The 12673-nt window shown below is 35.8% G+C and overlaps 1 protein-coding gene across 11 annotated transcripts in view; it reads left to right on the forward strand.

Annotated features, from left to right (window-relative positions):
* CFAP47 (cilia and flagella associated protein 47) overlaps window positions 1–12673 on the forward strand; it is a 255343-nt gene that overhangs the window by 19359 nt on the left and 223311 nt on the right. For all 11 annotated transcript variants that reach the window (XR_014879873.1, XR_014879875.1, XM_085210115.1 and 8 more), the window contains exons 10-20: window positions 2921–3134; window positions 3514–3666; window positions 4901–5081; window positions 5188–5284; window positions 6329–6545; window positions 7177–7421; window positions 8314–8444; window positions 9549–9671; window positions 10401–10532; window positions 11486–11563; window positions 12424–12568. Coding sequence is in view for 9 of the 11 variants with exons in the window: in XM_085210115.1 (XP_085066241.1) it covers window positions 2921–3134; window positions 3514–3666; window positions 4901–5081; window positions 5188–5284; window positions 6329–6545; window positions 7177–7421; window positions 8314–8444; window positions 9549–9671; window positions 10401–10532; window positions 11486–11563; window positions 12424–12568 (1716 nt within the window). In the remaining 2 variants the exon portion in view is untranslated. The remainder of the gene's footprint in view (window positions 1–2920; window positions 3135–3513; window positions 3667–4900; window positions 5082–5187; window positions 5285–6328; window positions 6546–7176; window positions 7422–8313; window positions 8445–9548; window positions 9672–10400; window positions 10533–11485; window positions 11564–12423; window positions 12569–12673) is intronic.

A 12673-nucleotide genomic window follows, 5' to 3' on the forward strand; every position in this document is an offset into this window, starting at 1 on the left:
GGGAGAGTATCATATCCTTTTGCCTGCTAGCTAGCTACTTTTTTCTTTTTTTTTTGGCTTTCTGGGCTGTGAACATACATTACTGGCTCATGTTGAACTTCTCAACAACCAGCGTTCTTCACTGGGTACTGATGAGATGCATTCCAGAGTCCTGGGCTGATTGTAGTCACTAAGTCACTCTCAATGATATTTGGAATCCCAAATATTGCGGCAATCAAGTGACGTTTCTGCTGACTGGAAAAAAGGCAACATTGCACCCATTTTTTTAAAAAGGGTAAAAGAGATAACTACCAACCTGTCCATCTCACCTCTGTGCTGAGATAGATCATGGAACAGATCTTCCTGGAAACTATGCTAAGACACAAGGAAGGTGGGGAGGAGGTATGGGAGAACCAGCATAGCTGGATCAACTTAGTGGCCTTCTAGGATAGTGTCGCTGCATCAGTAGACATGACAAGAGCCACTGATGTTATCTGTAATTCAGTAAGGTCTTTGATATGATACCCTACAACATCCTTCTCTCCAAATTGGAAAGATATAGATTTGATGGGTGGTCTGTTCAGTGGATGAAGAACTGGCTGCAGTTCTGTAAGTTTAGAGAGAGGTGTTCAATGTCTCAATGTTTGGATGGAGATTGTTGATGAATGGTGTCCCCCGGGATTTTGTGCTGGAGCTGGTACTCTTCAATATCTTCATCAATGATATTGATGGGATCGAGTTCATCCTCAGCAAGTTTGCTGGTGACACCAAGCTGTGGGATGTGGTCGACGCACTAGAGGGATGAGATGCCACCCAGAGGGACCTAGACAGGCTTCAGCAGTGGGCCCAGGTGAACATCATGAGGTTCCACAAATCCAAATGCAAGGTCTTGCCCCTGGGTCAGGGCAACTCCCATTATCAGTAAAATCTGGGGGATGAAAGGATTGAGCTCAGTCCTGCTGAAAAAGACCTGGGGATACTGATAGACGGGATGTTGGACATAAGTCAGCAGTGTATCCTTGCAGCCCAGAAAACCAACTGTATCCTGGGCCGCACCCAAAGAAGCGTGGCCAGCAGGTTGAGGGAGGTGATCCTGTTCCTCTACTCTGTGCTGGTGAGACCTCACCTGGAGTACTGCGTCCAGATGTGAGTCCTCAGGACAGGAGAAACATGAATCTGCTGGAGTGTGTCCAGAAAAGGGCCACAGAATGGAATGTCTCTCCTATGAGGACAGGCTGAGAAGACTGTGAGGTGGTCTGACAGTGGCCTGTAAGTATCTAGAGAGGAGCTACAGGAAAGAAGGGGACTCTTTAGCAGGTTCTGTGGTGATAGAACAAGGGGAAATCTTGTCAAGCACAAAGAGGGTAGATTTAGGATAGATATAAGAAAAAAATCTTTTACAGTGAGGGTGGTGAGGCACTGGAACAGGTTGCCTAGTGTTGTGGTTGATGCCCTATACCTGGAGACTTTCAAGGTGAGGCTGTATCAGTCCCTGAGCGATCTAATCTATCTGTGGTATTCCTGTTCATTGAAAGGAGTTGGACTAGATGGCCTTCAGAAGTCCTTTCCAACTCTAAGGATTCTATGATTCCGTAACTCCCCCTTGGGTCTGCTCTCAATCCGTTCTCTGGTCAGCCTGTGTTTCTTTTTAGAATTACCCTGGACCAGGTGTAGGAGCTTGCACCTGACCTTGTTGAACTTGTTGGAGGGACTGTTGAAGGCTCCAGATGGGAGCCTTTCTTTTCTGTCAATTGTATTGCTCAACTTGGTGTCACTGGTAGATTTGCCGAGAATGCACTCTGTTCCACTGTTCATATTGCTAACAAAGATGTTAAATAGTGAAGCCATGTTGGCTGTCATCTCTTCTTTTCTATGTGGATTAGCATAGTCTCCGTGATATTACTGGGCATAGAGGTGAGACTGACTGGCCTGTAGTTTCCCAGGTCATGTTTTCTCTATTCCAGGCAGCAGAGACTTGAGCAGACTGCAGCAATTTCTCAAGTATGATGAATAGTGACTTAGCAACTTAGTCCAGTAGTTTCCTTAGGATAGTTGGATGTGTCTCATTAGGTCCCCATGTATATTTATACACGTTCAAGTTTCTCAGGTGGTCTTCTGCAGTTGATTCTTCATTCTCCCAGTCCCTGCCTTTGCCTTTTATTACTTGAATGGTGCAGCTAGAGCACTTGCCAAGGAAGACTGAGGCAAAAAAAGTTCAGTACCTCAGTCTTTTCCATGTCAGCTGTAGCCAGCAATGTATATATAAATATAACTTATGTGTGCACATGTGACACACATACATATACATAAAATGTTTTTTTGAATAGTAATAATCATCAGAGTTTAAGCTTATTGTTATTTCTTGATTACTCTTTCACATTCAAAGCCCTTGGTAACTGTCAGCTTTTCTAACTGCTGTTTTCTTCCATTCATTCTATCAGTCCTATTTTTTTTATCCAACTTGAAGACTTATAAAGAGGTTATGCTTTTAAGCTTTATTGAAATATGGGAGCTAATCGGAGTTTCTTGTTCCCTTCTCCCAGTCTGTGTGGATGAGTTTTTGTTTTTGTCTGTGTATTTGGTGGAGCCAGGGAGGGTCTGAAATGAAGGTTCTTGTAAGTTAACTGCCTGTGCAGTGGAAGTGATTGTAATCAATCCTATAGTTTGGAGGATGGCAAATAGTGCCCCAGCTGGACGCAGTACAAGTTGTTTGATCTGTAATATATATATGTTTGTGTGTGTATATATATTTGACTATGGTGAAAGTAGTTGGCTCTTAGAATGGTCCTCTTGTCCAGTGAAAGATCAATGGGATGGATGAACACAACTGTTGGGTTGCTGAGTGGACTGTTATAAATTACAAAGTATTTTTCTTATGTGGTATTTTGAATTCTGATTCAAAATTACAAATATATGTAACATGTTTTATTTGAATTTTAAGGTATAACACCAATGATTACCAATGCAACTGGACGGTTTGTAGCTGATGACACGGGACTGTGCACTGACATTGCACCTATGGCAATACTTAAATCAACCAAAACACAAATTCATACTCATCAAATAAACAGGAATTGTAAGGGGGATGCACTTATAGCTTTTCCTAATGACCGCTCAACCAGCATTAGACCTAGTGAACGAAATAAAAAGTACAGGTAACAAATTAAGCAAAAGTAATATTTGAAAATAAACATACATATTGCATAGTAGATCAAGATTGGTTACTCATATGACAGTTATTTTTTCAAACTATGTTCTTTAAAATTCATTGCAGTGTACTGGACCTTGATTCTCTTGCAAATACATTTATTGACTTGACTTCCTGTGTGTGAAACTATAAATGCAGCTATTACAGTTTCAATTATTCATTTTGGTTGCCTTTACAACGTTAAATATTAATAATCAGCCACATGTTTGCAGTAAAATATATAAATATATGTATATAGCAAAATCAATGTGTTTTAGTTCTAACAAGACTTATACAAATAATATCTTATACAAATAATGAAACTAAAATTCTCTCTAAATTTTTAGGACTATTTTTACGAAGACTGAGAGATATAATTATATAGATCCAGAATTTTCTTATACTGACTATGAACTGCTGTCAAAGGAAGTACATAAGGAATACTATGCAGATTTCATTTCTAGTTTAAGGCAGCATCGCTTACAGAAAGGTGCCACCAGGTAGGACTTGATTTAAAGGATAAATAAATATTTTGGGCTTTTATGAACTCTAGGAGGAGTTGGTTATAGATCATTGCAAAAACATCTTATTGATCATGTTGGTTTCTTTTTTTATTTGTAAGAAATATATGCATTTTTAATCAGCATGTGCAGCTCCCCTATAGTGATGTATTCAGTATGTGAGTTAGAACTTAATTTGTGTAAAGTAGCAAATAAGATCAAAGGATCGTATTGGCATCCTAGTCTTAATTTACACAAATTTTATAAAGTGAGAATTTGTTATTTGCTTGGTGTACTGCAGAACGAAAGCCAGACATGGCAGTATTGATGTTTTTAAGTACGTTTAAGAAAAAAAATACTGTGAAGCTTCCCCTCGAAAAGAAAAGGTGAAGTTATACCTTAAAGACTGGTAAGTCTGCAAAACTAAAAATTAAGGGGCAGAAGGTTATTGTTGTATATGCACAGAACAGTGTAAATTGAGATTACATTATGATTCAGACAAGGTATGCTGGAGGTGAATGCATCTTTATTTTTTTTATGCAGACACAGGGTATATGATTTTCCTGAAAGGAACTGTTGTTGTATAGTGCATGGGCTGTTTATATGACTGTAAACTGATGTGGCCATGGCATATTTAAGGTATTTTTGAGGAGCAAGAGCAGAAATGAATATTTCAGTTTTCAGATAAATTTCACAGTTGTTATTGAACTTAGTTATAATTTTCTAAGTACTTGATATGAAGCACCTGCCTAAGATCTCTGAAAGTTTAAAACCTCTGGTTACAGGTAATTTGAGTTTAACTTCGAGCAATAAAAGTTAATTGCTCTGAAAACTAGGCTGTAAGTGGTCCAGTACAGGCATACACAGTTAAAGGATCCTTTGTAATGTTGGCATTTGCTGTCTTTTCAGTGTTTGATTTGAAAACTTCATTGTTCTCTAAGGTTTACTTTTGACATGATATAATATGTATGTTCTTGTAGCCATAGTGCTTGTAACACATTTAGCAAAGTGATATCTGCAACCATGCAACAGTGTAGTCCTTGTCTAAACAATATAATAAAAGAGTTTTCAGTACGTTTGTTATATCTGAGATTCATTTTATAATGAAATATTCTCACTTAGTGTTATTTGTTATCTTAAAAAAGAAATATAAATCTGAGGTACTTTAATGAGTAGAACATAGAATACTCAAACTTACAGGTTTCCATACAATTTTTTTCTCCCTCCTCTCTAGGCAGTTTTATATTTATAATAATTCTGTGAGCATGGATTTTAGACCAGCAGAAGAGATTATGTCACCAAAGATCTCAGTTGCAAATTTTCCCAAGGAGAAGCTACAGTTGAAAATGCTTTCTTCAGATGAGAATTGCCTACTAACTAGTCAAAAATTGGCAGCAAGTGCTTCAATCAAGGAAGTAAGTTGAGTGCTTGAGTAGTTATATAAGCATAATGTATTTACTATATTAAAAAAGAATAAGAATTTTTATCCTGTTCTGAGAAGATGTCCTATGTTTATCCCAGATTTGGAGTGGGCTTAATTCTGTGCCTTCTTCTACTCAAGAAAAGGATGACTGTAATCTAACTTTGACACCCAAACAGCTTCATCAAATACTAGTTGGTAAGATTTTTATTCTTGTCACTAAATGCATACAGTTGTTATAAAAATGCTTATTTGTAGTAACACAAAGTGCTTCCACAGTTTTTCACCTTTAACAAAAAATAGCTTAGTTCAGTGGTAGCTTGAAACCTACAGTAGTGTTTAACTAAAGCTTTGTACTCAACAGACAATAAAGAGATAGAATTAGGTTGGACGTGTGGAAGGAGAGCTTCCTTTAAAGGTCAGTCCTGCTATGGCTCATTATGGACAAATGAATGCAGCATAATACAAGGCCTGCTATTATGGCTAGTTAATGCACAGTATGTAGACCAGCAGTAGTATCAGCAAGAGTGCTTGGAGTCCTCAGAATGTTTCTTAAAGGTAACATTGAGGAGTAATACCTCAAAGTAAAACTTTTTCAGGATCTTCCTTCAAAGTAATTCTAGTTGAATGCTCTGTGATGCGAAGAGTAACACCTTCTAAAGTCTATGAAGGTCTCATCTATTAACACCACTTCGTAGTAAAACAGGTCTGTTTTAAGGTCACAGGGGCAGATGATATCATTTAGCTGTGAAGTGAAAAATTTCATTGCTTTTTGGGTTGTCTTTCGAATTTTCAATGAAGCCAGAACTTGAGTATTGTAGTTGTATATACTGATATATGTGGGGTAAAGTAGAATAAATTAAATATATAAGTACAAACAAATATTTGGGATTTTGTAAAATATTTGATTAATGCAAAGGGCTTGAAGTCTGCAGACCACCATGATGAGTGGTGATAGCAGTAAATACAGTAGAGATCACTTTGTCACCACTGGATTACGTGTATTGTAAAAAGCAACTTGTCACATCTCAAAGACCAAATAAAAAAGTTTAGTTTTATTTTGAATTGTTGCTTGTCTAACAACTTAAATATCTGGTTAATTAAGGAAAAAACATACTTCCAAGTTTTAAGTGTTAATTTGTTCTGCTACTGACTAATGCTGCAATGTGGAAGACTAAATTGTTTTGATGAGAATGTTTTAGTGGTAAATTTAATGTTGAAGATATTTCTAATATATTCCAGGTCCTTCTACCATGAACTTTGGTGATGTTTGTGTGTGCTCTACAACTGTCAGAAAACTGCATATCATCAATAACTTGTTAGTTCATATATGGATACAAATTGAGATTGAAATTGATGAATTGGAAGTGTTGAGTCCATTGTGTCAGGTGGTGCCTCCTCTTACGAAGACCTCTATTCCAGTAGAATTTGAGGCAAAATTTTGTGGAATGTTTAAAAAGTAAGGCTTCTTATATTTGTCTTGATTTATGACTTAAGTTTGTATTAGTAGGAAGAAAAAAACAGTGACTAGTTTAAACTTGGTGTAAGTATTATAAAATTGTGAATGTACATTTGTAGTAGTATCAATAACTTATGCAGATTTATGTTGAAAAATTTTACAGGCTTGTGTAGCCATAGTGCCACAGATTATCAGGGAAAAAGAGTTTAGACTTTGCTATTTTAGTTTATTTGTTGTGAGAAACTTTGTGAAAATACTGTGCTCCTTCTATCATAGTCTTACCTCTTTGCATCTGTGCTCATGTCACGCACTTCTTTCTGGCTAAATAAATAGACAAATCGTTTACTAGATTTTTAGTATCAAGGTGGGACTCTCAGATTACTAGTGCTGTTGTGAAAGAGCAGTATGAAGTTGATAATTCTTTGGGATGATCTTCACCAATCAGATGGTTTAAGTTACACGCAGATCAATTACAGGTAACTTTTTCTTATCAGTTTTAACTGTGTTCATGCTCATTTGCTTCATAATTATCTTCTTAATGATTACACTTCATATAAATTTTACTTTGACTACAACATAATAAATACAGAAAAACTATTCAGAAATGTATACGTATTTTTTTATGCTACAGATCTTTCACTTACACGATAAACAACAAACATGCTGGGCATGTGCTGGTTATTGCAAACGTAGTGCCTGTTGAACTTCATCTATCTGCAAGAGAACTGATTTTAAACCCAATTCCTGGCTACCTGGCAGAGACAGAATTTAGAACAACAGTCAGAGTATGCAATCCTGGAAACTGTTCTGCTGAATTTACTTGGAAACCTATAACTGCACAAAAAGGAACTGCATTTTCTATACAGCCAACCACAGGTATACTATACAATTACAATATGTATCTTAAATGTCAGTAATCTTAAATAATACATTCATCTGACGCTATAAACTCTGGTTTTATATTTGAGTCAGCAAATATATATGTTTATATAAATATATATATATATTGTCAGGTAGTATCAGATTGGAGTGTTGATACCAGAGCAGCTTTCCATATATAAACCCATTGCACCTTAAATCCAGTTTGATGTTTCTATATCCAACAAACAGGTCTTATGTAACCATTTTTCCGAGCTCGATTTGCTGATATCTAAAAAGTGGAAGTTAATGTGGATGGTGTGAGTGACACAAGTATAATTCGGCCTAGGATTACTTTCCACTTGCAGTACAGATAAGTGTTTATTAAAAAATGTGAGGCTTTTTTCCTTTGAAAAGTATTGTTTTGTAGGAATAGGTTGGAGCTTTGTTTTTTTTTTTTTTTTTTTCCTTAAAAACTTCTGAGTTGACATTATTCAGTTCAAAAAAGACTTGGCTGGATGAGAAACTTGGTGTGCTCTGATTCTTGAGAGGTAAGCTATTCTGAATTTGGAGTCAACTAAAAGCAAACAGAAGCATATGTGCCTTCACAAACATGGTATTCTACAAGGATTGTCCTTTCAGTTGAGTAATTTCTGGCAAAAAATATACTGATGAAATTTGAATGTGATTTATTCTAAGGATTCTAATAAAGTGAGATATTACAATTATCTTGAGAATTCAGATGCTAATATTATTTAATTCATTGTGCTGTTTGGCATCTTTGAAATGTTGGTTTTGTCTTCAGTAATAAAAGGTTGTTAATTGTAATGTCTTTGTGTTATTTGTAATTATATAATATAATTTGATAATTGTAAATGTGTGTGATGTAGTGTGTAAATTCTTTATTTAGGCTTTGTGGAACCCTACAGTGACCTGGAGTGTGAAGTTGTTTGGCATCCAGGATTCAACTCTGCAGAAGCAGGAGAATTTGATTTGTGTGTGTGTAAAGGAAACACAACTAACTTGAAATGTTTTGCAAAGGTAACACTTCATACAGTGGGCTAGAGAAGCAAATTTCTTTAATAAGTAACTTCTTACGTATAACTCTATGGCTGTATATTAAAAAATATTTCAATTTCATATAGCTTCTATTTGACACATTTACAAAAATTATATTGCTCTGAAGAACTGATGACAAGACAAAGATGCTTTGTCTCTCTCTTGTCTGTGATGGTGTATTTTCCTTTAGCATCACAACTGAGTGGTCCTTATATCTTATGCTGTAATAGTTTTTGATTTACTTATATAAATAAACAGAGGTTGAGAGGTGGTATAGCAGTTCTTTATGTGTATGTTGTAGGTATACAAATGAAGGAGACAGAAAACAATTAAAAAAAAAATCACTGAATAGCTTCAGGGTAGCAATTGTTGATTGGCTGATAAGTAATTTTATCCATCTCAAACTATTTTAAGGTGGAGGAGAATAAATTTACAGAAAGAATTGTATGAGAAAAGAACAGGTGTTCCAGAAAAGAAATTCAGCTTAGTTGAATCATTTGATATGTAATGTTACATGTGTCAGGAAGTATGAATTAGACTGATTTTATTTATTTATTATAATTCTACTGCCTGCTTGCGCTATAGTATTTCCATTTTGAGTGTCAAGGAAACTTCCTTTTGATAGTTCTTTCTTTTTTTTTTTTTTTTTTCTTTTCCCTGAGTAGCTCCATATGGCAATTTCCAAGACTTCAAAAGAATATCTAAAACGTGGCAGTTTTAGTTTAATGTTTAATACAGTAAAACCATGAATATTCTAAATCTCTGAAGTATATTGTTCTGCTCACACATTCAGGATTAAAAAATCAGGAAACTTGTGGTTTTAAATTTAATGAGAATATTTTTTTATTTATCTTAACTCAGAAATATATAAAGGTTTGTATCTGATCACTTTGAATCTAGATAGATTCAATAGGTTGTGTAAATCTCATCACGTACTCAACCTGTGTTTTTCTGTTTGAGTAGTTATAACTTACACATTTCAACAGATAAGTCAGCTTATCATTGAAAACAAAATTGGGCTGATTATTTATACTTTATAACATATGATTTAACTTGCTTATTTTCTTTTTTTCATGATTTTAATAGCTTGGTCCTACAAAAGTTCGATTTATGGAACAATGGGTACCCTTCAGTCACTGTGCATTGGCTTTACCTACTTGTAAGACTGCTAATCTTCGTAACATAGGATACAATCATGCCTACTTCCAAGTAAGCTAGGAGTATTCTTAGCACATTTAATTACTTGATGTGGGGGGGAGGACGGCGCTCATTTTTATCAGATTGTTACAGTTTTTCATTCTCAGTTACTGGATGACCTCTATTTTATCTTAGTTCTTGAAGAAAAAAGATCACAGAAAGATAGACAAGCAGAGGGACTCTTCACTATCTGTTATACCAAATCTGACAGAGTGTTAATGATCTAGGAGATTCTGGAAGCTTAATGAAAACCAGTGGCGAAGGAAAAATCCCATATTTATGTACCTAATAAGAAGGGATTTAGTATGTGAGAATGAACGGGTTGTATATTTGGCCCCAGCAAATGTGATTACTAGACTTACAGCTGAGAGGAGGGTAGACTGTATTATGGTTTAGATAAGAGGTGAATGAAATGCTGGGGCAGGTAAAGGCATAAAACCTGAATTAGTACGAAACCTAACCACATCAGTTCTTCTGATCACAGAATAATTTGCTATACTTATATAGTGACTGATATTGTTTTCAGGAAAATCCTTAGAACTGTTGCTCGTACTTTATTTTGGTACTATTTGATTAATTTATTTTTATTTGCACCAGTCGTGTTTATTTGTTTATTGGATATTATTCCTACAAAGTGAATCTTCATATAAAAGCTTCATGATAGATACAGGTTTGTTTTTAGCAGTGAATTATTGTTGTTATTATTTCAGTACTACTACTATCTCATGTTTGTGTTTGAAGGTTCTTGATTCAAATCCATTGCCTGGAATGGTGATCACCCCTTCTGAAGGAGTGGTACCTGTGGGAGGTCGTGCTGATCTCAAAATCAGCTTCACTCCGAATGCAAAAATGAACTTTGATACAAGAGTGGAGGTATTCAAATCTGAACGCTTGTATGTTGAGATGTATGTACATTTGATCATCTCTGAAGCTTTCCTCTGGTGTTCTAATCCTTGGAGGGAAGAAGGGGGGAACTTCTCACAGTTGATGCCTTTTAAGCTGTTCAGAGCAGCTGAACATTGAGATCAATAACAGAAGTATCTAAACAGCCTCTCACTTGAGCTGATTCATGTCATATTGTTGGTGAGCTGTTGAAACTAACATTTCATTGTTTTCATAGAATCATATAGACATTTGCACAGTTTTAGTGTTTTATGGAATTGCAGTACTGAAATATTCTTCATTTTTTGACTACTTTTTTTAAAATTACAAAATGAAGTTAACTCAGCAATGAATAACTAATACACTTGATCTGATAATAGGAGAGCAATAAACATCCAATCCTGGTTTGTGGTCTGCATGTCTGCTTCCTGAACTTGTCTGTAGTCAGATAAGTGGGGGGGGGGGAAAAAAAGATCTCTACTGTTGGGGTTGATCTTTGTTACCTTTTTTGACCCTAATCCTCCATCTTCTGTGGCTGCCTACATTATGCTCATTGAACCTAGTGATCATTTTTTCATTCCACTTCTAACAAACATTGCCCTAGACAATAACATCTGTTTTGCACCAGCAATTCCCTCAAGGATTCTGTGATTTTGCCTACAGATGTGCGTGCCAGTCCTCATGTTTGCTGAATAGAACTAATCCATCCATTCAGTTTTATCCTGTTAGAGGATACTGCTCAATCTAGTGATACATCTTCCTGCCACATTTGTTTTGTCTGCAGAAGACTAGCCTTTTTGGAGCTTTATTGATGGCAATGCCTATCCACATATGGCTTTTTTGTTTGTTTTGTTTTTACTTTTTCATATAATTGTGACTGATTTGATGAGACTTCTATGTTAAAATGACCTTGTCAACAATCACACTGTTCTTTGTTAACTTAGGTAGCAATTCGAAACTCAGGAGTACTAACGCTTAGGATTAGTGGATTTGTAGATACCCCTGAAATAAAGATTGATGTGGTAAGTATGAAGATATTCTAGCAATTGGTAAGACTTGTAGTGTTTTGCATTACCTTGACGTCAAAGTGCTTTATTGCTACTTTGTATTTTCTGTTTTATTTCCTATGCTAAATTCCTGAGGAAAATTATCAAATGAAGGAAAGTAACTTAGGAGGTGTATGGGAACTGCTGAATCACAGCCTGAACCTCTGATTGATCACCTGAGGCGAGCAATGAGTCAGCCACGGGAGCACAGATGAAGGCAATTCACCTGTGCTGCCGGAAGGGGTGGAGCCTGGCTGCACCTCTCCTAGACCCATTTAAGAGCTGACTACCAGTGGGGAAGGATCTCTTTTGGAGATCCCCCTCTGGAGTTTTTCAGCAAGCCCAGGATGGGGGTAAGCTTTCTATCTATTCTCTTTTGTTGTTATAATCTGCTTTGCCAAACTCTCTTGTTTATCTCATAATTATAACATCTTTATATTTACTGATTATACAGGAGGAGAAATTAAGAACTAAATGTACATGTGAAAGTTACACTAAGGGTTAGCTCTAACCTTTGGACTTGAACACTTGCGAAAAATAACTGCATTAAAACAGAAAGGATTTCTTTAAGGTAGTTGCAGAGAAAAATTAAGATAGTGATAAGTGGATCCACTGATCTATTTAGAAAGAAGAAAACCCTTGTGATAGTGCAACTGGACTTCTATGTTGAATTCTTAACTGTTGTGTTTGCTATCCTGGAAATAATTTCAAGATTAGGGCTAGGCAAAACAACTGATCAATTGAGATGTCTGCCTGATGGTGAATCTGTGAAAAAATATAGTCTTTCAAATTCTGTTTGACTACAGGCTTTTTTTTTTTCTTCTTTAAACTTACAGGAACGATTTTATTTTGGTGGTGTTTATGTTGGTTCTACAAAATCAATTCCATTTTTACTGCAGAATGAAGGACAATCATGTACCAAAGTGGTATTTGATTTTTTTAAATATAAGGATTTTAAACTTGATGCTAACAACCAGACAGGTATTGGCTTTTGTTGTATGAATTTTCCCTGAATAAAAAAAAATGGGATAATGCTAAGAAAAAATGTGAGAATATTTCTGGCATACCAATGTTATAATTTACAGA

This window comes from Meleagris gallopavo, chromosome 1 (assembly GCF_905368555.1).
Source record: "Meleagris gallopavo chromosome 1, MGAL_WU_HG_1.1, whole genome shotgun sequence".
Classification (NCBI taxonomy): domain Eukaryota; kingdom Metazoa; phylum Chordata; class Aves; order Galliformes; family Phasianidae; genus Meleagris; species Meleagris gallopavo.